Consider the following 22,804-nt stretch of genomic DNA (forward strand, 5'->3'; position numbering starts at 1 on the left):
GTATGCAATACATCCAAATCTCCTAATTTGCTCATAGTGGCATTTCTCATTTGGTGTGAACTTTGTTAGAGGTGTTTGATATCCAATGGACTTATGTGGTGTTCTGTTATAGGCTTGTATGAATGCATCAACGGCTAACTCCCATATACTCTTAGGTAATCCGGAATCGAACATGTAAACTCGAACCTTTTTCTGGATTGTGGAGTTAAACCTCTCCGCTACACCATTGTGTTCAGGCATATATGGAGCTGCAAACTCGTTCTCTGTTTTCTCTCTTCAGTACCTCCAAGAATTTCCGTCCAGTGAATTCAGTGCATTGATGTGACCTGATGAAAAACACCTTCTCATTTTTCCCCAACAAATTTCTGGTTAAGATAAGGAATTTTTTCAATGCTTCTGCCATTTCATCTTTTGTTTTTGATGTATAGGCTTTAGCCAGTCTCGAATAGTCGTTTATGTAAACATTGATGAATCTTTTCTGTCCTGGGTGAGATGTCGGCTTGATGGGTTTCATTAGATCAGTGTGTACCATAGACATAGAGACATGGACTGAGCAATGCCACCATAAAATTGGCTATTTTATTGAAAGAGAGAAAAGTACGTCGGGCCATTACCTGTCTCTTTTGTGTTCATATACAGGTGAGTGCGGACCAATCATAATTCTAGAAAAAGACAACTGCATGCCCGATGTTCAGTTTTTCTTTTATTGACCGTATTTCATGCATGGATAGAAAAGAAAGAGACGGCACAGTCCGTGTCTCTATGTCTATGGTGTTTATCCACTGAAGTTGACTCTCAGCTCTAGTCCTTGTCTCTTTAAAAGGTAGTTTCTCCATTTTAGAAATTATGCAAACTTCACACTCTAAAATAGAATTGTCGAATTTAACATTCCCAATTCTCTCATCTAACTTCTGCATTCTCTTTAGATAGTTGAGAGATGCATCTCCTAGCCTACAATGCCATAGCATTGCTTCATCGATTTTTCCTGATATAAAGGAGTTATCTAACGGACTTACAATGCATGATTCCTCTGAGTTTTGAAAAGATGCCAAATCATCAATCTTTATGACACTTCTAGTTATTTTACTGCAATCCCAGTTCACCTCCTCTTGCTTCGATTGTGTTTCCTCTACTTGTTCAGTTGATGAAACTTGTAAAAATTTCTCTCCAGTCGAAGCGATGAGATTATCCTCTTTCTCCCTACCAATCGCAGATATCAGTTTACCCTCCGAAACTAATAATTCTGTATTGGTATACTTCTGCGATTGCATATCCATCTTATCCTAGTCGCATATCGTTGCTCTGCAACAGTTGACTTCATACTCGTTTCCACTGTTTTCAGTGTCAGCTCCCTCAGATGTCTGTTTTCTCACTTTGAAATCGTTGATCCAATTTGGTTTTTCATATTGACCTTCTGAAACAATTTCATTAGTGAATTTATTGTAACCTCTTAGGAGCTCTTCATCTGAATAAATGTTAAATCCAGAGTCTGCAAGTTTACGTAGGGTAAGCAGATTCTCTGATACGTATTTGGCTGCAAATACATTTTGTAATTTGACAGTATCTTCTTCTCTAGGGTCTTAATATAAAATGAACTCACTCTTACCATCTATCATATGATGTCTGATATATCATTTTATCATATTAGCGCTCTTTATTTTTTTGTTGTGGTACAATATGGTCTGTTGCTCCGGAATCTGCAATGAAAGTAATGGTAGGATCAAGCTCACCTGTTTCATGCTCAAATTCCTCAGCCTCTATTTTCTGAGGCCTCCTTGCCTTGAAATTGTTTGGTTTGATCTTAATTTTCTCTCTTCTAATTCTCTTAACTCTTCTCTGGTCTTCTTGGCTCCACCTCTTCGTCTTAAAGCTTGGTTATTTAAACCTACCTCTATTCGATCCTCTTGGAGCAGGCCTCGTTTCATTTGTTACAGTATTGTTAGGACAGTCAACTCCCTTATAATTTGTGATTGCCCTGCAACTGTAGCAAAACCACTTATTCTGATGTTTCAAATGACAATGACAGATCTCCCTCATTGTTACAACGGAAACATTTCATTTCATTTTGGACCTGTTATACAGTCACGACCTCCTCTTCAACTTACGAGTTCTTCTCGGGCTCCAACTGGGAGAGGAATGAATTTATTTCCTCCAGACTCATCTCTTGGCTGGTTGTCTGCCTCTTATTTAGGTCTGCATTCCTTAATTCAGGAATTACAGGCGATATAGCCTGAAAAAAGGCAGATCTAACCTTTTGAGCTGTAAGCTCGTTCACCTCCTCGCAAGCTTCATATTCCCTGACTATCGAAGTCAAATCTTTCACAGAAATCATTGACTGATTCCTGTTTTTCCATTTCAATGGAGTACAGGCGAGCCCTTACTGAAATGTGTATAACATTCGACGCAAACTTCCTGGAGGACCTCAAGATCCTTATTATCTCTGTCGGTTCTCTTATATTGAGAATCTTCTTATGATAGTTTTCATCAATGCTTTTGATAATAATATCTCTCACCCAATTGCTTCTTTTTATCCTATTGGCCTCTGATCAGCTTTGATTTCTCCTAACTTCTAACAGGTTGGTCGTTAGAAGTTCTGACCGCAAGTAGTCCATCCATACCTCAAAATTAGAGTTTTTCTTCAGCTTATAATCTCTTTTAGTATTGAGATTAGTACTGAGCAGTTCTTGTTCCTTCAAATTTTTTAACAAATCTCCTCTTGTGCCTGTGGGATTGCCCACAGAAGATTTTGACCGTTTTGTCTCAGGCCCACCGTCCTCTGTGGTCCTCCTCCTTGAATTTTCACGGGCATGAGAGTCCATGTGAACAGAATGCCTGTTCTTCTCTTCATTAGAAAATATTAATTTTGAGACGGGTTTTCTCCGTCTCCAAGTTGTTCTGCAAGATTTGTGCTAGTGTCTGAGTCATAGGCCTGGCACTTTGCCTAACCTTTTTGAGTATTGTGGCGGCCTCCAATATTTGGTCAGCTGCCAACTTATTCTTCTTGGCCTCTTCTTCTGTTCTTTTTAATATGTCCAGCAGCTTGGACAGTGATATCTTCAACCACTCTGATAACTTTGTCCGGTCCAGCAGTCTTTGATTCCTTTTCTGTACCATTAATTAAAATATTATACCTGGCTTTTCTCACACTCTAAATCTCTACAATCTGACTTCTAAAATTTCTCACAACTTAAGTGGTGACATTCTCTCAACTCTCTGGTCTCTAACGTCTCCGGGTTCATCTAATGTCTCTAAAAATTTTTCTAACATCTTGCATCTAATATTTTTGGTATCCTACATTAATACAAAAAATGTACCATTTTAATCGGAATATAGATCAGGTAGATTGCAACTATAAATTGCATGAAATAACTTTCTCTTTGTGAATAGAAAAGAAGAGCCTTATTTTTGGTGAAACTTTATTTGGGGACTGCAAAAACAACGTCCGCTCGACCGGTTTCGGTGAAGCAAATCACCATCATCAGGAGTCAAGTAACAGGTCGACTGCAACGAAAGAGAAACAGATTCAAGATGAAAGATTTTCAAGAAAATAGGGAGTAAAAAACTTACGCTGCAGCAGCTCAAACTCAAATTCACCAAGATATTTAGGTTATAACAATACAATGAATGTAACGAGCACAGCGCGCATGCATGGGCCACGGCCATCGAAGACGAATCGACGGATGACATACGGAAGTCAACCATCAGTCGACACATAGGCGGGGACACAGAAGGGTAAATGGTGCGAGGGTCTTGAGGTATTCAGCTGCTCTCTACCGGGGTTGTCTCCTCCACAACCGGTTCCATTTTGAGCACATCGAAAAGACGGCAGAAATCATGCGTGGACAAATAGACAAATAACTTAGGGCGAGCAAAGTCTTGTCTTCGATGTGGCAGAAAATCTCCACCTCTTCCAACACACACTGCCTCAAACCGAAGCTAGACGGGTGAATGATTTTAGCATCCTTTTCCGGATCGAAAGGGTGATTGGTGAATCTCAGGTGCTTACCAAATATTGACTTGTCGCAGTTGATTTTTTTTTGTCTTCGAAGATGTTCGTTAATTCTGTGTTGAAGAGGTCTACCAGTTCTACCAATATAAACTACGTTGCAGTCGGGGTCTCCACATGTTAATTTGTAGACTCCGCACTGCTTTAACGGTGGTATGCTATCTTTATTGTCTACTAGGAGGTTATATAGGATAGTGGATTTGTAGGCCACTCTAACATCATAGTTGTGGAACAAATTTAATAATGTTTTGTTGATAATTGTTTCTATGTATAGTCGACAAGGTCGTTTTAAAACCTTCATTTTTATAGTGGTACATTTTCCCAGACCCATTGTATGTATGACTTTGCACTCTGTAGGCACTTTGTGTTTATTTTAGGACAACGGTACTGATGATGGCTAACTAGCCGAAAGCGCTCTACCAGCTATACGATAAATATACTCAAATTATACGTTTTCTTTAAGCTGACATTGTTAAATTATTTGAGTACACAGCCCACAAACCACATAGTGGAACAAATTGCCTGCTCGGGAAGACAGAAACCCAATGTAAGATAGTCTCATGCACTTAGTGTCAATCTTACGTTGTTGAAGAGCCGAAGCTTCGCTGTTCTGGGGCCCGATTCTTGAAAAATCTCTCATACGAGAAATGCATGTCTCTCTCAATGACCGAGAGAATTTGTATTCTTGAATCTCTCCCGATCTTCAGCGTGTTCTCTACTGCTAAATTGTAGGAGAGATGACTATTTCCATAGGAGATAATCACAGAATAAGCCGAGGGGTGAACCGGTCGTGAATTGTGGTGTACAAATTGCAGGAATTGTCATGAATTGAATTGAATTGCCAAGAATTGTTGAGAATTGTCATGAATTGCCAGGAATTGTGGTGAATTGTCAAGAATTGTTGTGAATTGCCAAGAATTGTGTGAATTGTCAGGAATTGTTGAGAATTGTCGTGAATTGTGGAGAATGGGCTATTTTTCTAAATTTCAAAATCTAAGAATTTTTATAACTCAAATAAATATATGGAAATTTATTTTTTTTAAATTTTAACACATTGCATTCGGTCGGAAATTGTGATTTCAGAAGAGCTCTCTTATAGAACATGGATATGTTCTAAGGTATAGAATTCAGAAATTTTTTTTTGTAATATGTGGATATTTCGGTGGATATGGAATTCTATATTTTCTTGATCGGTTTCACTGGTGTCGAATTGACAAAAATTACTAGACTGTAGTAAGGGCATTCTACGTTACACGCTTTTACACAATCGAATGTTTATTAAGTTTCGAAGGGTGTATATCTGAATTTTGAAGCGAATCTCTTACGTGTTGGATAACTAATGGAAATGGGTTTCCATAAATAATTTGAATTCGATTTTGGAATTTTAGGAAACTTGCCCATCGTCGTAAATTATAAAGAATTGTTCTGAACTATTAATTTCCGTGAATTGTTCGAAAATTCTCATGAATTGTCTGGAATTGTTATGAATTGCAATGCATTTTCTAATTGTTGGGCGATTCCCTGTCTTGCAATTCAGAGGTGTCCAACCTGTCCAACTATTAGGAAGCAGAAAGGGAGGTTTGCACATGTATATGGACATGTATATAGTCATATTCATGTAGACATTATATAGTCGCATGGCGGCGCAAACGTGCAATCTCCGAGTTTAATTGCTGTATTCTGTGATTTGAATTAAAGTGATATAAGATTGAGCAGTTAAGAATTATACAACATCTAATTTTTTCATTATTTCTTATTGATACACAATAATTTCCTACGGGTGTGAAGCCAGGTTTCTTTCATCCACAGTTACAATCTGTCAACGCCGCGCTCTAAGGATAACTGTATTGTTCAGTATACAATTCTTACAGTTCTGAAAAAGATATCAATGCTCGTTTCAGGATTTGAGTTTCTCTTGGAAAAAGAATGAGATATGGTGCAATCGGATATTATTCATACCTTGATTTATACTAATGAAAATCATCAAAGCTCATTGTCAGCCCGTACGGGGGGACTGAAGGGATTCAAAGTTAAAAATTTCAAATTTTCTCGAGACATGTGCATTCTTGAGAATAGAGTAAATTGGTTCGATATAACATTTTACATCATGAACAGTCATCAAAACACATTGTTAACCTGTACAGGGACTATTCACCAACAATATTGGTGAATATTGGTCCCGATCTCTTTGCGTTCAATAGCAGGTACCTGAAACGATTCCTTTGGTTGAAACCGTTTTATTACTCTGTTGGGAATAACCCAAAAATCATTGTTAAGAACGGGCGTTCTTTCTTCAATGCATATCATATAATTTTGGTTATTTCAACCTCATTTTTAACACTTCTATAATTTCTGAGAAGATGTTAATTCGAAATGTCGGTCTATATCGGTATATCGATTGCAATAATGTCAATTATATATTCACAGCTTCTTCCCTCTCAACCTGACAAAGATCATTCGGAGGTTCATCTAAGACTTGGAGACTCGCTTGGAGATGTTTCTCCAAGTCTAAAATAAAAATTATTAGAAACATTTATCTAATGTTTCAAATAATATATAAATCATATATTTCGCTTATACCATTTGTAATCAATAGAGCTTTAGTAATGTAATAATTAAGGTCCGCGTTGAATGAATTCCTAGATATGTAGGTACACACTAAGGATCACCGAATTGGGCAATTCGGAGAGGGATATATTTTCAGTTGATTAATCAGTGAAGATGAATTAATAATATTAATAATTGTTTTCAGCACTCAAAAAGTAGACATAGATATTTCAGCACGTGTGTCGAATCTCTTGATGGTTATTCTGTAAGCTCTTTGTTATTCCATATAAATTGAACGAACAACTTTCATGAGAACACAATCTTGATTTCAACGTACCATGTTTCTGAAACCTGGTAAGTTGTGTTATTATTTTGTAGTACTTCACATACTTTCATAAAATTCCATGAAATAACTCGACATGTTGATGTATGATTTAAAATTAATAGCTTGCACAGTAACCATTTTTTTCAACTACTCGATCAATTTGCGTTTGATAGAAGGTACTGATTCAAAAGATTCCACCTAGAAGTATTTCTTCGCTTCATAAAATTTTATAACTCAATATGGAAAAACCTACAAAAATTGTCGTTACGAACGGGTACGCTCTGTTGTATTCAATATTAGGGTTGCCCATTTTGACCAAAAAGATTTTATGCACAGAATAACTCTAGAGCCATTTGCTGAGGGAATTTTAAAAAATTTACCTGAAAGTATTTTTTCGGATCATACAATTTTATATCTCAATTTTCAAAATTGTCGTTATGGAAGGGAATGCTCTTATCCTATATTAGGTCGTTTTCACAACATTTTATTCAGTTAAATTTCAACGTTGTTTGAATCAGCCTATATAACTATATAACTATGTTGATGAGGGGAGGTTAATAGTACATCGAACAATGAAGTATAGGATATCCATGGATAGAAGCAATTTCTGTAAGCTAGCCTAAGTTAGCCTTAACTACTATCTGGCTATATCTATAAGATATATTATTGAGTGGTTTCAGACCTCTCATAGTGTGATGTGAAGAAAATTCCCAAAATATATATTCAAAAAAAAAATACATAACTATGAATTGTATTGAATTGTCATGAATTGTATTGAATTGTCATGAATTGTATTGAATTGTCATGAATTGTATTGAATTGCCATGAATTGTATTGAATTGTCCGTGAATTGCCATGAATTTTCTTGAATTGTGTGAATTGTTGAATTGTCTGAATTGTTTTATATGCTATTATAGGAATTGCGTGAATTGTCTGAATTGTGGTGTACAACATTTTCATGACCGGTTCACCCCTCGGAATAAGCTATATAAGCAACTTTTCTGTGACTGATATAAATATTCGCAAACGAACAAAGTTTACTGTTTATTCCAAGTAGTTTATTATCCATTTAATTAGAGATGGACGAGGACGAGGTGTTTTTATTAAATATAATATTAGAAAATGTAGAGCACGCAGAAATAGAAGCGGGGTCTATACCCCGACTTTTATTTCACAACAGAGAAGATCCATTAGAAAGGTTAAGCGATAATCAATTCGTGAAACATTTTAGACTCACAAAAAAGGCTTTTCGAAAATTGTACCAAGAACTAACTGAGCTTTTGAATCTACCAAACTTAAGACAATCTGCACTAACTTTCAAGACAAAAGTAAGTGCATAAAATATATTGAATACAACAATTATTTCAATACTCAAGTGAGAAAGTAAAATTTGTTTTAGTTGCTGGTGTCCCTTATGTTTTTTGGACAAGGAAGTTACCAGTCAATATTGGGGTCCAATGTATTTACAGGCATGAGCCAAGCTAGTGTAAGTAGGTGCATTGAGGAAATAACAACTGCATTAAACATGAATGTTATGCAACAGAGGTGGATACACTTTCCTAAAGATATGAATGAGCTTACACGAAGGAGAGCAAGGTTCTGATTACTTACATTCTTTCCAATAATGGTACAAACATGTACACAACAAAAGTTGTATAATAGCATTAATTATTATGTAGTGTCAATATGTTTCAGGTTTTATAATGCCACTCGTATACCAGGGGGTATAGGCATTATTGATTGCACACATGTAGCAATAGTAATGCCATCAGAAGAGGAACATATTTACGTTAATAGAAAAAATTATCATTCTCTTAATGTACAGTTGGTAAGGAAAACAAACTTGTAGTGTCATATTAGTTAATGCATATAAAATGTTCCAGATATGTGATGAGAGTTTGAAAATAATGCACGTAAATAGTCAATTTCCAGGCAGTACACATAATGCATACATTTGGAATCAGTCAAATATTTCTTATATATGATGCAAAAATTATTTGAACATGATAACAACAATAACTTCTTTTTGTTAGGGGATTCAGGTAATGTTTTCTGTGTCATACTGTGAACATTTATGCAAATATATTATGTTATAGGTTATCCACTGCGTCCTTGGTTGATTACACCATTAAAAAATCCTGAACCAGGTACAGCAGCTGAACGTTTTAATAGACAATTCACATCTGTGAGAAGCAAGATTGAGCAATGTAATGGAGTCTTAAAGAACAGATTTAGGTGTCTTTTAAAACATCGTGTATTGCATTATAAACCTATTAAGGCAGCAAGAATTGTTAAAGCATGTGTGGTACTGCACAAATCTCTGCATTGACCAGAGGATTCCAGAACCTTATAGGGATGATGACATTTTGAACGCAGATTTTGGTGTAGAATCAAATATTCCAGCTTATGTAGAAAATGCAGCCGGAAATGTACATTTACATGCAGGTAGAGAATTAAGGCTACGAATTATAAATAACCATTTTAATTAACTTGTAGAGTAAATTGCAATCTGTGAATGGCAATAAGTTTTTTTTCATTATGTATGTATATTTTCATTTAGCTCAAATATTTTCCAAGAAATTACCTGCTTAAATTAAGTATAAAGCAAACTATATGATAATTGTTTAATGTATGAATGTTCTGAAAATTCATAACTAAAAATATAACACCAATTAAGTGTCAAATCTGCTTCACAAAATTGAAATACATCTTAGAAACAGACCTTCCCGTTGGCTGTCCCGGGAAGGTATAATATTTATTTGAGAATATAACATGTTTGCTAATGATCACTAAAAAGGAACTATTCACTAAAAGAAACATTCACAAGCTAAATAACACAACTGGTGAAATGAAAGTCCACAAACATTTCCTATCATAATACTCATTTTAAAGTTCAGAAAATTAATGGTTCATACTTAAATACTTCCACCAAGAAGTATTCATTCTATCAATTCTTCTTTGTGCTTTCAAATTCCTTAAATGCATATAGGTTTTTTGTTTATAGTACTTTTCTAATATCTCATTCCTCTGAGTTACAGCATTTAGTGAATTTTTTGATGTCTCCAACGATGTCTGAAGTCTCTTACTTTTTGACAACCTCTTTGGAATTGATTTACCAACATAGTCATGTTCAAGATTAACTGAATCTGCAATCTATTGAATATTTGTTAATATATTTTACAGATTATATTGATACATACTCCTTACCTTCATTGAGCTGCTGTGTGGAGTGGCATACTCACTATCTACAAGATTTTTTTCAAACATCTGCAAAAGTATAATTTTCATTCTGAATATATAAATACTGAAACACTCACATTCTCATTTTCATCCACATATTTCATCATTCAGCATCCAATTTTAAAGAGAAGCAATTCTAATAAAATATAATAAAAACAATAAAGACTGCATGAATATATTTCAGAGAAAAAACTTTACCTTTTCGCCATATTCATTTTCGGGTTGTGACGAAAGGAATGAAAACTCCACTTCCGTTTCTTCTACTTCCAGGCCATTTAGTTGATTACTACTCAACATACTTACAATATCTGAATCAACTTCGGATAGCTTCTTAGGAGCAGGTCCTCCACCTGTTCCTGCAGAATATCTTTTAATAGAGGCATTTTTTGCTTTGGCATTCTTTTTCATATCTTGCCATGTCTACGAAAAACTGTAATTGCAAAACATTCTTTTCAATGATTGTTCTACACACCTTTCGCCACTTGCTCCATGGCTTCACAGCCCCATTCGGCACACAATTCAATAAATTAGTTACTTGCTCCCAAAGAGCTTGTGCCTTTTGATATGTGAAATCTTTGGTGAATTTTCCAGTCTTTAATTCTTGATGATCATTTAAAAATTGTATAAGGATTTTTTTTTGAGCCTCACATATGTACGCCATTTGATTATTTGCTTCTCTGAGCTCAACAATAACTTAGAAATAACTTTGCTTTGCTTTTCACACAAACCCAATCTGGGCAGCAGAAGCCCCCTGCTGTGGACCAGATCAGGAATTAGGCTCAGCAATTATGCACGTAATTTCGATCAAATCAAATAACTATATTCCATATGCTGTGGGATGATTCCTGGGGCTGAGGAGTCTAGGATGTACCTATACCATCCCACGTGGGTTACCCCGAAAAAGTACAACTTCCAAAATTCGCACGATCACTTTAAAAGTTTATACACATAATATGTGTATATTATACTCTCAAAAAGATTATTTCGTCTTAATAACAAACTTTTACACAATATTTTTCGACTCGTTGCAATGTAATTAATCTCGTCTTACAAGGAACTGTAGAAATAACTTGAACCGGTAAAACGAATGAGAATGAACCTAACTAATCTAACCATAAATTATCCCATAGATTTAATATGTTATTATTTCTATGAATTATCCGATTATGAGCACATTTTAACTAAAAATGTGACTTGCGTAGTTTAGTTGGCCCGTGTACGTTTGGCAACAGTGTTCACTTCAATTGTATCGTCCAAAAATACCGATTTAGCATGCGTGAGAGAAATGAGATGACAAGTCGTATACGAGTTGTCGAAGGAGACAAGTCATCTCTACGACATTCGTGAATAGGCGTCCAGACGTTTCAGCTTCTCCTATCTCATCATGGAGTCCACCCATTTGGAATCGTACCCATTACGGACTGCTATATACCTGATAATGTTCAGCTCAGATTAGAAATCCCCGCTTGAAAGTGGTAAGGTGAACGATCGATATATCAAAAACCTGAGAACTGAGAGGAGTTGGCTTAAATGGTGTGGAAGAAACAACGTTTGAGTGTTCTTTAATTATGGAGCGAATAGCGCACACTAAGTCCTAAATCAGAGACTTAATTCCCGAAATACTAGAGGGGGGACGAGCGAACTGCGTTGCCATTGAGGTCTCCACATGTTGATTTGTAGACTCCGCACTGCTTTAACGGTGGTATGCTATCTTCATTGTGTACTAGGAGGTTATATGGGGTATATAGTATACGGAGAAAATTCAGACACTGGTTTTATTCCATTATTTATTTCAGCTATCGATTTCGGCATATGCCATCATCAGGCTGGTCTGAAATGACATTCACATTACATTTATGACATGAAATGAACGAGACATATAAAAGAAACAAAGTTGATGTCTTACCGTCATGAAATACAGGACAAGTTCCAGACTAAAGTTTGAAATTTGCAGAGCATCTGTTAAAGTTGTTCGGATCGTATTATTAAAATGATCTCGTACATCTTTCGTGACAAATATTTGAGAGGATCGTGACTCAGGAGAAACATATGTATACATTAATTCTAAACAAGTACACAGAAACAATGCAGTTCTACAACATAGAATATGAATATTTTTCTTTTTTGACTGGTTATGTTTTTATCTAAAGGAACATTGTGAGAATGTAGGCATAACTACAGGAGAAGCAAATATAAGATTTTCAGAACATATAAAGAATAGACCAGCTTCAGCATTAGAAAACCACCTCATAGATAACAACCATAAGACATCAATTGAAAAACTCAGTATCCTACACTATGAGAAGAATTTCTATCGCTTAACCCTTCTTAAACAATTAGAAATATTGAGAAGGAGCGACGACATAAACTTGATAAATGACATTGAAGAATTTCCTTTTAATAATATAATAAGTATTTGCAAAATGTTCCTTCAAATGAAAATATAAACAGTCAAAAAAAAAAAATATTCATATTCTATGTTGTCGAACTCCATTGTTTCTGTGTACTCCATATAATATATACTTACGCTACACACTGATGGAGAATATATCAACGTTATATAGGGTAATGGTAGATTTATAGGTCACTCTGACATCATAGTTGTGGAACAAATTGCCCATTCGGGAAGACAGAGACCCAATGTAAGATTTTGTTCAAGCACATTTTTTTGGACATCATCTCTGACTGACGAGCGCTGTAGGAGTATCTTTCATCTAGATTATTTTTCGTTTGAGAACGTATTCTACAGAATGGAGGACGGTCTCGGGATGGGTAGCCCGTTGTCTCAGAGTTTCGCTGAAATTGTTGTCTTTCTTCGAAAGGAAGTTGGTTTTTAACACAAACAACCCTTATATACAGTTAAGATCCGTTTTATACAGATCCCTTTATTGACGAACTGTCAAAAACGAAAAAATTCTAAATTTAGTTTTAACGGATTCAAAAACCTTTTGAAATTGATTTAATACTAACTTCAAATGAATTTTGAAATATTTTCCTATTAACTCTTTCTCAAGTGGGTTCTCAACTGTTCTCAACAAATACTTTATGATAATTATTATCAATGATATACATAAAAAAAAATTCAATGCATAATTAATAACCTATAATCAATCAGAAAAAAATCAAATACAAACACTTGAATACTAATTACTAAATTACTTCACTCTAATCTCTGATTGTCCTGTCAATATCACTTCACGGACGTTAGTTCCTAATATGTGTGAAGTTGGCCCAGCACTTTTCGATTTAAAAAAAAAAAAATTTTGTGCTGAATTGTGCTAGGTTTGTGCTGAATTGTGCCGTTGCAATTGTTGTTTTATTCCACACGGTTCTCAAAATATTTCACAAAATGTAAAGAATGGGCTAACCCAGCACTTATCGAAAAAAAAAGTGAGCCCAGCACTTTTGATTTTTCACCTCAAAAATTTGTGGAAAAATTTGTGCTACATTTGTGCTCACTTGTGCCGTAAATATTTTCTCGAAAATTCGTCGGATTATCCGGGAAAGCCCAGCACTTTCGTTTTTTCTCAACGAAAACATATGTGAAAAATTGTGCAAGACGTGTGAAAAATTTTGCAAGACGTGTGCTAACTTGTGCCGTTGAAATTTTCACGAAAATCCTTCTAGTTTTCCAAAAAATTCAGAAAAAAGTCAGCCCAGCAATTTCGTGTTTTTGAAATTTAATTTTTTTTAAAAAGTTGTGCTACATTTGTGCTGATTTGTGCCGTTGAGATTTAAAGAAAAAACTTTTAGCTCAACGGCACAAATCAGCAGAAATGTAGCACAACTTTATAAAAAAACACGAAAGTGCTGGGCTGACTTTTTTCCAAAATCTAAATTTTTCGGAAATCTAGAAGGATTTTCGTGAAAATTTCAACGGCACAAGTTAGCACACGTCTTGCACAATTTTTCACATATGTTTTCGTTGAGAAAAAACGAAAGTGCTGGGCTGACTTTTTCTTCAATTTCGCGATTTCCCGGAAAATCTGACGAATTTTCGAGAAAATATTTGCGGCACAAATCAGCACAAATGTAGCACAAATTTTTTCACTAATTTTTGAGGAGCAAAATCAAAAGTGCTGGGCTAACTTTTTTCTACATTTTAGATTTTCCGGGAGATAAGAATGACTTTCGCAAAAATTCGAACGGCACAACACCGAACATGCATAGCACAACCTGTTTCAGCCGCAAAAACTCATTTTTTCGATAGGTGCTCGGCTAGCCCATTCTATACATTTTGTGAAATATTTTGAGAACCGTGTGGAATAAAACAAAAATTTCAACATCACAAATCAGCACAAAATTAGCACAAATCAGCACAAAATTAGCACAATTCAGCGCAATTTTTTTTTTCTGAAACCGAAAAGTGCTTGGCCAACTTCACACACATTGAGTCGTAGGTTGTGCACGCAGGGTTGCCAACCTCAACGGTATGAATATTAGGCTTGTTGCCATATATACTGATTTCCAGGCAATCCACTGATTTTTCTGATATCCACCATTTGAAGGAAAAGTTAAAAGTTTTTTCTGAAAATCTCAACGGCAAAAATCAGCACAAATGTAGCTCAACTTTATAAAAAAAATTAAACTGCGAAAACACAAAAGTGCTGGGCTGACCTTTTTCCAAAATCTAAATTTTTCGAAAAACTAGAAGGATTTTCGTGAAAATTTCAGCGGCACAAGTTTGCACACGTCTTGCACAATTTTTCACATATGTTTTCGTTGAGAAAAAACGAAAGTGTTGGGCTGACTTTTTTTTACGGCACAAGTCAGCACAAATGTAGCACTAATTTTTCCACTAATTTTTGAGGAGAAAAATCAAAAGTGCTGGGCTAACTTTTTTCTTCATTTCAGGTTTTCCGGTATATAAGAGGGACTTTCGCAAAAATTCGAACGGCACAACACTGAACATGCATAGCACAACCTGTTTCAGTTGGCAAAACTCATTTTTTGGATAAGTGCTGAGCTAGCCCATTCTATACATTTTGTGAAATATTTTGAGAACCGTGTGGAATAAAACAAAAATTTCAACGGCACAAATCCGCACTAACTTAGCACAATTCAGCACAAAAATTTTTCATTCGAAAACCGGAAAGTGCTGGGCCAACTTCACACACATTCCTAATATCACACTACTTTCCGATATGAAGTCTGCCACTGGTCGAATTCATTGTTGTTATATCATATTATTGCACTTCAGAATTTCGGCAATTTTCCTCATATTTATTGAAGTATCTCAATGTTCCTACCAAATTTGTCTTTCTTCCTTCTATGTGTAATATCACCCCAATCTCAGGATATTCTCCCATCAATACAAATGTTCATTCTTTTTTCAAATTTTTCAATTAGATATCTCATAAGATATTATAACATTCTCGAACTGTATACATAAGCAAATGCATCAATAATATTTCATGCAATCTTTCAATATTCAGTACCAAATTGCAAAAACATGGCTTTCCTTCATACTACGAAAAATCTGACGAATTCATAAATTTTTGTATTCCTGTCATCTTGAAATTTTCTCCATTAAAATATGTAAGATATACATGAAACCTTCATAATCTTCGTCATCAAGATCTGCAGATAATTGAAACCAGAATTGTCGTCGACTACTGGCATTCCTGTAATGAATATATTTTTATGATTATTCAGAAGTTTCATATTTTGTCAATTTAGGGTCAAGAAAGTTCTTCTACGAAGAATTGGGGAGATTATCGCAAAATTGGACGAAAAGTAATTAATATGTACTTTTATTGAAATATTTCAGAGAATTATTTGAGCAGCAGTAAATACGGAATCTTTATTAGAGATTGTTGCACAGCATTTGGCTTCGAATGATGCTCCTTAGTAGAGGACTTTGAACTGAATAGCATACATATAATTTCGAAATTGACGGCCATTATGGTGTAAAAATCATTTATGAAAAACCTGTCAGTACTACATGATACTACATTGGTGGTATGGAATATTTATAGTACTCAAAGGATTACTGAAGGGTGTTTTCTTCAACTTGTCAAATTCATGATCGGTGTGGTTTTTGGTGTCAGAACAAATAGATGTTAACAGAAGATTATATAGTGTAAAGTCTCTAACTTTGAACAAATTCAGTGAATCGAAGGCAGTTTTTGTTGTTGTAAATATGCTCGGACAGAGCGATCGGTTGTTTAAGTTGCGCTATTTTTCATTCAGAAAAATGTTGAACAGCGTAACCTTAATATGAGACATGACGACAGTGATGACTATACTATTTCAAAGGACAATCCTAATTTTTTTATGACTACTTTCAAAGGGTGCTATCTAAAGTTACACATGCGCACCCAAGTATTAAGTTCTTATTTCTTATTCTTTTGTTCGATCTTTCTACAAACGTTGTTTTCCACAGAACGACAAACTTATAAATATCCTCGCTATTGTTCGCTGCTACTCTCATTAATTAGTTTTATTCAACTTTTTATTCGACAGAAAATGATTATTAAGTACCTCGTGACATTCGATTTTTGAATTACTTGAGTTATTTCATTGAGTTGAATCAGATTCCCTCGTTTTCGAATTAGTCGATGTTTGTTGAATATCTTTTCAACGACAATAAATAAGACTTTGATATTTGGTACATACTAACTTTAATGTAACTTGATAAAACCTTCAGAATATAGGATATTCATTAGATAAAATCGAGAGTGTAACCACTATGAGAAAAATGTACATTGATTTCGTAAATCAAGATGATTTCGACGATGATTTCTGAATTTCGAATGATGATTTCGGGATTTCGGATGATGATTTCGGTCTTCTAATGTAAATCGATTGCGAAAGTGGGTACCCCCTCGGAAAAAATTATAAAAATTTTCGATAATGTATCAGTTTACTGTATAATATTCCTTCACTTGAGAAAATACTAATCGACCTGTGCTTGTATATTTACAACAAAAAAACTGTCCTTTATGCACCGAATTTGTTTGAAGTTGGACTCTCACACTCTATAAAGTGAAGGCATTATTTACAAAACAATAAAAGTCCTGTAAAAATTCACATCACGAGAAAAATTTTAGTGCAGATTCTCATTTTAGACAGCAACTCGAACAGCAAGCAGTCGTGAAATGAAACACAAAATTCATTCTGTTCTGAGAGTGAATTGGAGAAAAGCAAAAAATCTCAGAATATGAAAAAATTATAAAACTCACTTTTTATTCCGTCCATCATCTGAAGTCATCCAACCATATCCGTATGGAAAACACTTCGTATGATTTCGGCATGTGTCGCTTCTTCATAATTTGTTCTTACACCAAAAGATTCTCCAAAATATTAACAGTATGATACAACTCAATCAAATGATATTTACATAAATAGGTAAACAAATAATAAAAAATGAAAAAATACGAGTAGAAATCCATAAAACATGGAATTCATTACCTCCCAATCACATGTTAAAATAGCTATTATAAAAAGAAAAAAAAATCATTCGAAAATTCCATTGAAAAGATTCAACCTCTCGTTCCACTTGGATAGATTTAATAACACGTAGATGGAAAACGTTGAAGAGGAAATAAAATACTTACCAAGAATCAAGTGGGAATCAAACTGGGATTCATTTCGTTCCATTTCAACTCGTGTGAGACACGTTAGTCTCGCACAAACACACAAAACGATCGAGACAACGCGCAAACGACAAAATCAAAATGGCACCAATGAATGCTTCATTGTTCGGCTTGCGCTTCTTCGAATGCGTTGAAATATATAATAGATTATTGGCCAGCGTAATCAAGAAGAAAGAATATAATATTATTTAGTCTATGACACAAATTCAGGTCTATGTACGCATGTGAGTTTAGACAACTGGCATATAAGAATCAAGCGTTTTTTCGGAATGATCCACGATTCACTGAGAATTTATATTTCATTTTTATATATTTGATCTTATCAATAAAGTACAGAGGAGATTTGTTTTTGCTTTATTTAACATGGTAGTAGGAGCCAGTGGTTTATATTTTTGAGAAGCAGACAAAGGAAATGGCTACAAGCAGAGAAGGTATCAGTGGAATCACGTTGCCGTAACAAGTAAAAGAAATGCCTTCTAACAGAGAAGAAAGTATCACGTTGCCGGTTTTTGATGGGGGCGAGTATAGTAAATGGAAATTACAGACTACAACTGGTTCTGGAAGCGAAAAATGTGTTGAATCCACTCAAAGAAGAAGCACCTACAGATGAAAATTCAAGAAATGAATGGAGAAAGAAAGACTTGAAAGATAGGAACATAATTGTTCAAGGAGTTTCAGACGTACAGTTGGAACATATCATAAACGAAACTATCTAGTGCAGGTATGATTAAAAAGCTAGACTCGATATATCTTTCCAGTTCTACAGCATTAAAGTTGATAACCAAGAGAAAACTCTTGGATCTCAAAATGGGGGAGCAAGAAGATCCCAAAGACTTCATTAATAAATTTGAAAAGTGTGTTAACGAGTTAAAATCCACTGGAGAATCTCTCACAGAAAACGACCGTCTGAATTATTTGTTATTGGCACTTCCAAAAAGTTCAAATCACTTTGTAGATATTGTAGATGCCTTGCCACCTGCACAGAAAACTTTCGAGTATGTGAAGTCAAAGTTGTTGCTTGAGTCACATAGAAACTCTAAAACTGAAGCTTATCATCCAGGTCATGCATTCAATTCTCAACCCTGGAGTAATCGACAACATCGGAAGTTTGATGGAAGTAAAAATTGTTATCACTGTGGCAAACCAGACCATATCAAACGTTTTTGTCCTGCCTTGAGGAATAAGAACAATAATCCAAGATACCAGCTGAAGAAGACTTACAGCTACAGAGGAAGATACAGGCAAACAAGAGGCAATACAGCAGAGATTGAGAGCAATAATGAACAAGGAAGAAACACATTCCATGCATCTGTCAACTCACCAAAGGACGAATCAGAAGAAGGAAGTAGTTCAATGGAACAAATGACTTGGCTTCTAGATAGCGGTTGTTCAGACCATATAGTTAACGATGATAAGTATTTCTCTATTTATAGAAATCTGACTAAACCTGTCGATATTAAGGTAGGTGATGGATTTATAATTCAAGCTCTAGGAATTGGAACAATTAATGTCAATTTTAAAGTAGATTCTAAATTTGTAATGGTTCAGATAAAAAACTGCTATTTTGCACCTGCGATGAAAAAAAATTTGTTAAGTGTATCAAAAATGACTGATTTTGCTAATACTATTTGGGCAAAAAATAATTTTCTAGAAATTTATAATTCAAAAAAAGATATCATAGGAATAGCTCATAAGAAACAAGGTCTTTATTATTCGGCAGGAAGTGTAAATTTGACAAGTTCAAACAATTATGCGTGTATTTCTGAAGCAACTAACAAAGAAAATTTGCATAAAAGGCTTGGCGACATAAGTTTTCTTAATTTGGATAAGATGTGTAGAGATCGGATAGTACTAGGGTTACCAAAAACTGTTAAAATATTTTTCTTAAATGTGAAGTGTGTTTTTCTTCGAAAATGTCCAATTTAAAATTTAAAAACGATCGAAGTAAAGCTGAAACTATAGGCGAAATAATTCACGTTAACGGATCGATATCACCGAAAGGTTTAAAGGGAAAAAAATATTTCGTGAGTTTCATAGACGATTTAAGTAGATTAGGAGTTGTGTACTGTATCAAAAGTAAGAACGAGGTCTTTAAATGTTTTCGAAATTATATTAGACTCATTAATAATCAAACATGTAAAAAGATAAGAGAGATAAGATGTGATCGAGGCACTGAATATTTGAATCGAGATTTCTTTGATTTCACACAAGAAAATGGTATATATCTGCGTCCTAGTCCGAGTTATTGTCATGAACTTAACGGAGTTGAAGAAAGGTTTAATCGTACTGTAATGAACACTGCCAGATGTTTACTGACTGACATAAACTTGCACAAACAATATTGGCCTGAGTGTGTAAAAACTGCTACTTATTTAAGAAACAGAACAATCGGTGCCAATGATTTCAATAAAAATCCTTATGAATTATTCATAGGTAAGAAACCAGATGTTTCAAACTTGCGCATATTTGGAAGCATTGGATTTGTAAGAACCCCTGAGAAACGTAGAAACAAATTGGACCCAAAATCTATGAAAGGTGTTCTGGTAGGTTACACTGATTTAGGTTATAGAATGCTCATAGACAATAAGATAGTTGAATCTCGACATGTTCGATTTAAAGAAAATAACGAAAGATTTATAAAACTGTCAATTAATGAATCACCTGAAAGTGTGGAAGTGACTGAGTGTGAGGAAGTCAGTGAGTTTCAGAGAGGTTGAAATCAAATGAAGAACTGAGTCTTGAAAGATCAAAAAGAACAATAAAAAATCCACTTTGGCACAAAGATTATAAATAGACGCAAATTTTTCGAATATTGTACCTAGTAATTATCAGGCCCTTAATTCCAATGACAAGTTAAATTGGTCAAACGCGATGTAAGTTGAATATGACAGTCTTATCAGAAATAACACTTGGGATTTAGTAGACATAAATTCTGTACCTGACGATAACAAACTTATAAATGTCGAATGGATTTTTCAAAGAAAGTCACCTAATATATTTAAAGCTAGATTGGTTGCAATAGGTTGTCAACAACCAAAATCTTTAGAAGAAGAAATTTATGCGCCTGTGGCACGTATGTGTACTCTTAAAAATTTGCTATCGGTAGTGTGTGTGAATGGATGGTTTGTAGAACAGATGGATGATCAAACTGCATTTCTCAACGGAAAACTCAAGTCAGATGTCTATGTTTATCAGCCCGCAGGGTTTGATGATGATAAAAATAAAGTATGCATGTTAAAAAAGGCATTGTATGGACTTCGAGAGAGCCCTAAAGCATGCTATGAATGCTTTAATCACTATCTTGTAACTCTTGGTTTTTGCACTTCTAGTTATGATAGTTGTTTATACTTAAGTCAAAATGAACAGTCTTCACTCTATATTTTTCTTTATGTTGACCATTTTCTAATTTGTGGTCCTGATATCGAGCAGATTTTTATCATTGAGAGGCAACTATCTGATAAATTTGAAATGAAGAACTTAGGAAAAGTGAAGAGGTACTTAGGTATAGATGTTGATTATGATCAAGAAGGGAGAAAATTGAGTTTTAGCCAAAGCATACATTGAAGATCTAGTTCTGAAATATAATTTGAAAACTTTATAAAACGCCTATTGAATTGAATTTGAAATCAAAACCCGATACAGGTGATAATCTAGGTTACAGAAATTTGATTGGTGGATTGTTGTATATAAGTCAAGGTACACAACCTGATATATCGTATGCTGTTAGCTATTTATGTGCTTTTCAAAACTGCAACAGTATCACACATTTCAAGTATGCTCTTAGAGTATTAAAATATTTATATCACACAAAAGATTTATCATTGAACTTTAGTTCTGAATTCAATGAAGTTATAAATTCTTTTGTTGATGCAGACTGGGCCTCAGATATTATAGATCGAAAGTCTCGAAGCGGAATTCTAGTTAGAGTTTTTGATAATCCGGTACTGTGGGTCTCTAGAAAACAAAAATCAGTGACAAAATCATCTTGTCATGCAGAATATATAGCATTAGCAGAAGCAGTCGATGAAGTATTGTACATTGATGGACTTTTGAAAGAATTAAATGTATGTCATTCAGATCCCATTGAAATTTGGGAAGACAATGCCGCTGCACGATTACTAGCCATTAATGGAAATTTTTCTACGAATAGTAAGCATGTAGAAGTTAGCTATCATTATGTTCATGATTCTGGGAAAGAAAATGTGATTAAAATTTTGAAGATTCCTACTGTAGATAACCTTGCTGACATTTTTACAAAAGCGTTAGGTCACTCGAATTTTGAAAAGTTAAGATGTTTGTTGAACATTTATTGATGTTAATATTTAAGTTATCTCGATTTCGCCGGCCAAGAAAGGAAGTGTGTTGAAATGTATAATAGATTATTGGACAGCGTAATCAAGAAAAAAAATATGATATTATTTTGTCTATGACACAAATTCAGTTCTATGTACGCATGTGAGGTTAGACAACGGACATGTAAGAATCAAGCGTTTTTTCGGAATGATCCACGATTCACTGAGAATTTATTTTTTATTTTTATATATTTGATCTAATCAATAAAGTACAAAGGAGATTTGTTGTTGCTTTATTCGACAGAATGAAGCCCAAATCTCATGTTACTGTCATTTCTCGTTTCTGCACTGTGCAGCTGGCTAAAGTGGATAGTGATCAGCGTTGCCAGGTCCAGAAATTTTATTTCCCAGTATACGGTATGCAGAGTAGAGTAAATCTTCACTTTACTATGTTGAATAACCTAGATTCTGGATTTTTATTTTCATCAAGCCTTGAAAAGAACGGATAGAGAATATCGACTTCTGAAAGTACTGCTTGTTAAGTTCATTTGTATCCAAGGAATAAAATAAATAAAGTCAGAGTTCCCAAAGAGAATATGATTAGAAATCATTCATCTACTTCACAAATTATTTATCAATTCTAACGATTGAATGCCGGTTATAGAGTTCAGATAAAAGCTGAATCCAACGTTGAACCCAATTCAACCTGACTGCCTGACAATGACAAAATAGAACTGAACTGTCCAAAATTGAGAAGGATTTAACTTTGAACTCGGTTTGAACCTGAACTCTAGTC

At 34.7% G+C, this 22,804-nt stretch overlaps 2 protein-coding genes across 3 annotated transcripts in view; one reads left to right on the top strand and one right to left on the bottom strand.

Moving 5' to 3' along the window:
- Positions 1 to 22,804, bottom strand: part of LOC123318072 (TBC1 domain family member 16) — a 443,130-nt gene that overhangs the window by 106,181 nt on the left and 314,145 nt on the right. The gene's annotated exons all lie outside the window — the stretch shown is intronic.
- Positions 7,882 to 9,181, top strand: LOC123318075 (putative nuclease HARBI1). Its single transcript, XM_044904771.1, has 5 exons — positions 7,882 to 8,206; positions 8,278 to 8,474; positions 8,574 to 8,706; positions 8,762 to 8,920; positions 8,975 to 9,181. The coding sequence occupies exons 1-4, from the start codon at positions 7,958 to 7,960 to the stop codon at positions 8,861 to 8,863; spliced, it is 681 nt and encodes a 226-aa protein (XP_044760706.1). The 5' UTR covers positions 7,882 to 7,957; the 3' UTR covers positions 8,864 to 8,920; positions 8,975 to 9,181.

The sequence above is a fragment of the Coccinella septempunctata genome, chromosome 7, assembly GCF_907165205.1.
Source record: "Coccinella septempunctata chromosome 7, icCocSept1.1, whole genome shotgun sequence".
Lineage (NCBI taxonomy): Eukaryota > Metazoa > Arthropoda > Insecta > Coleoptera > Coccinellidae > Coccinella > Coccinella septempunctata.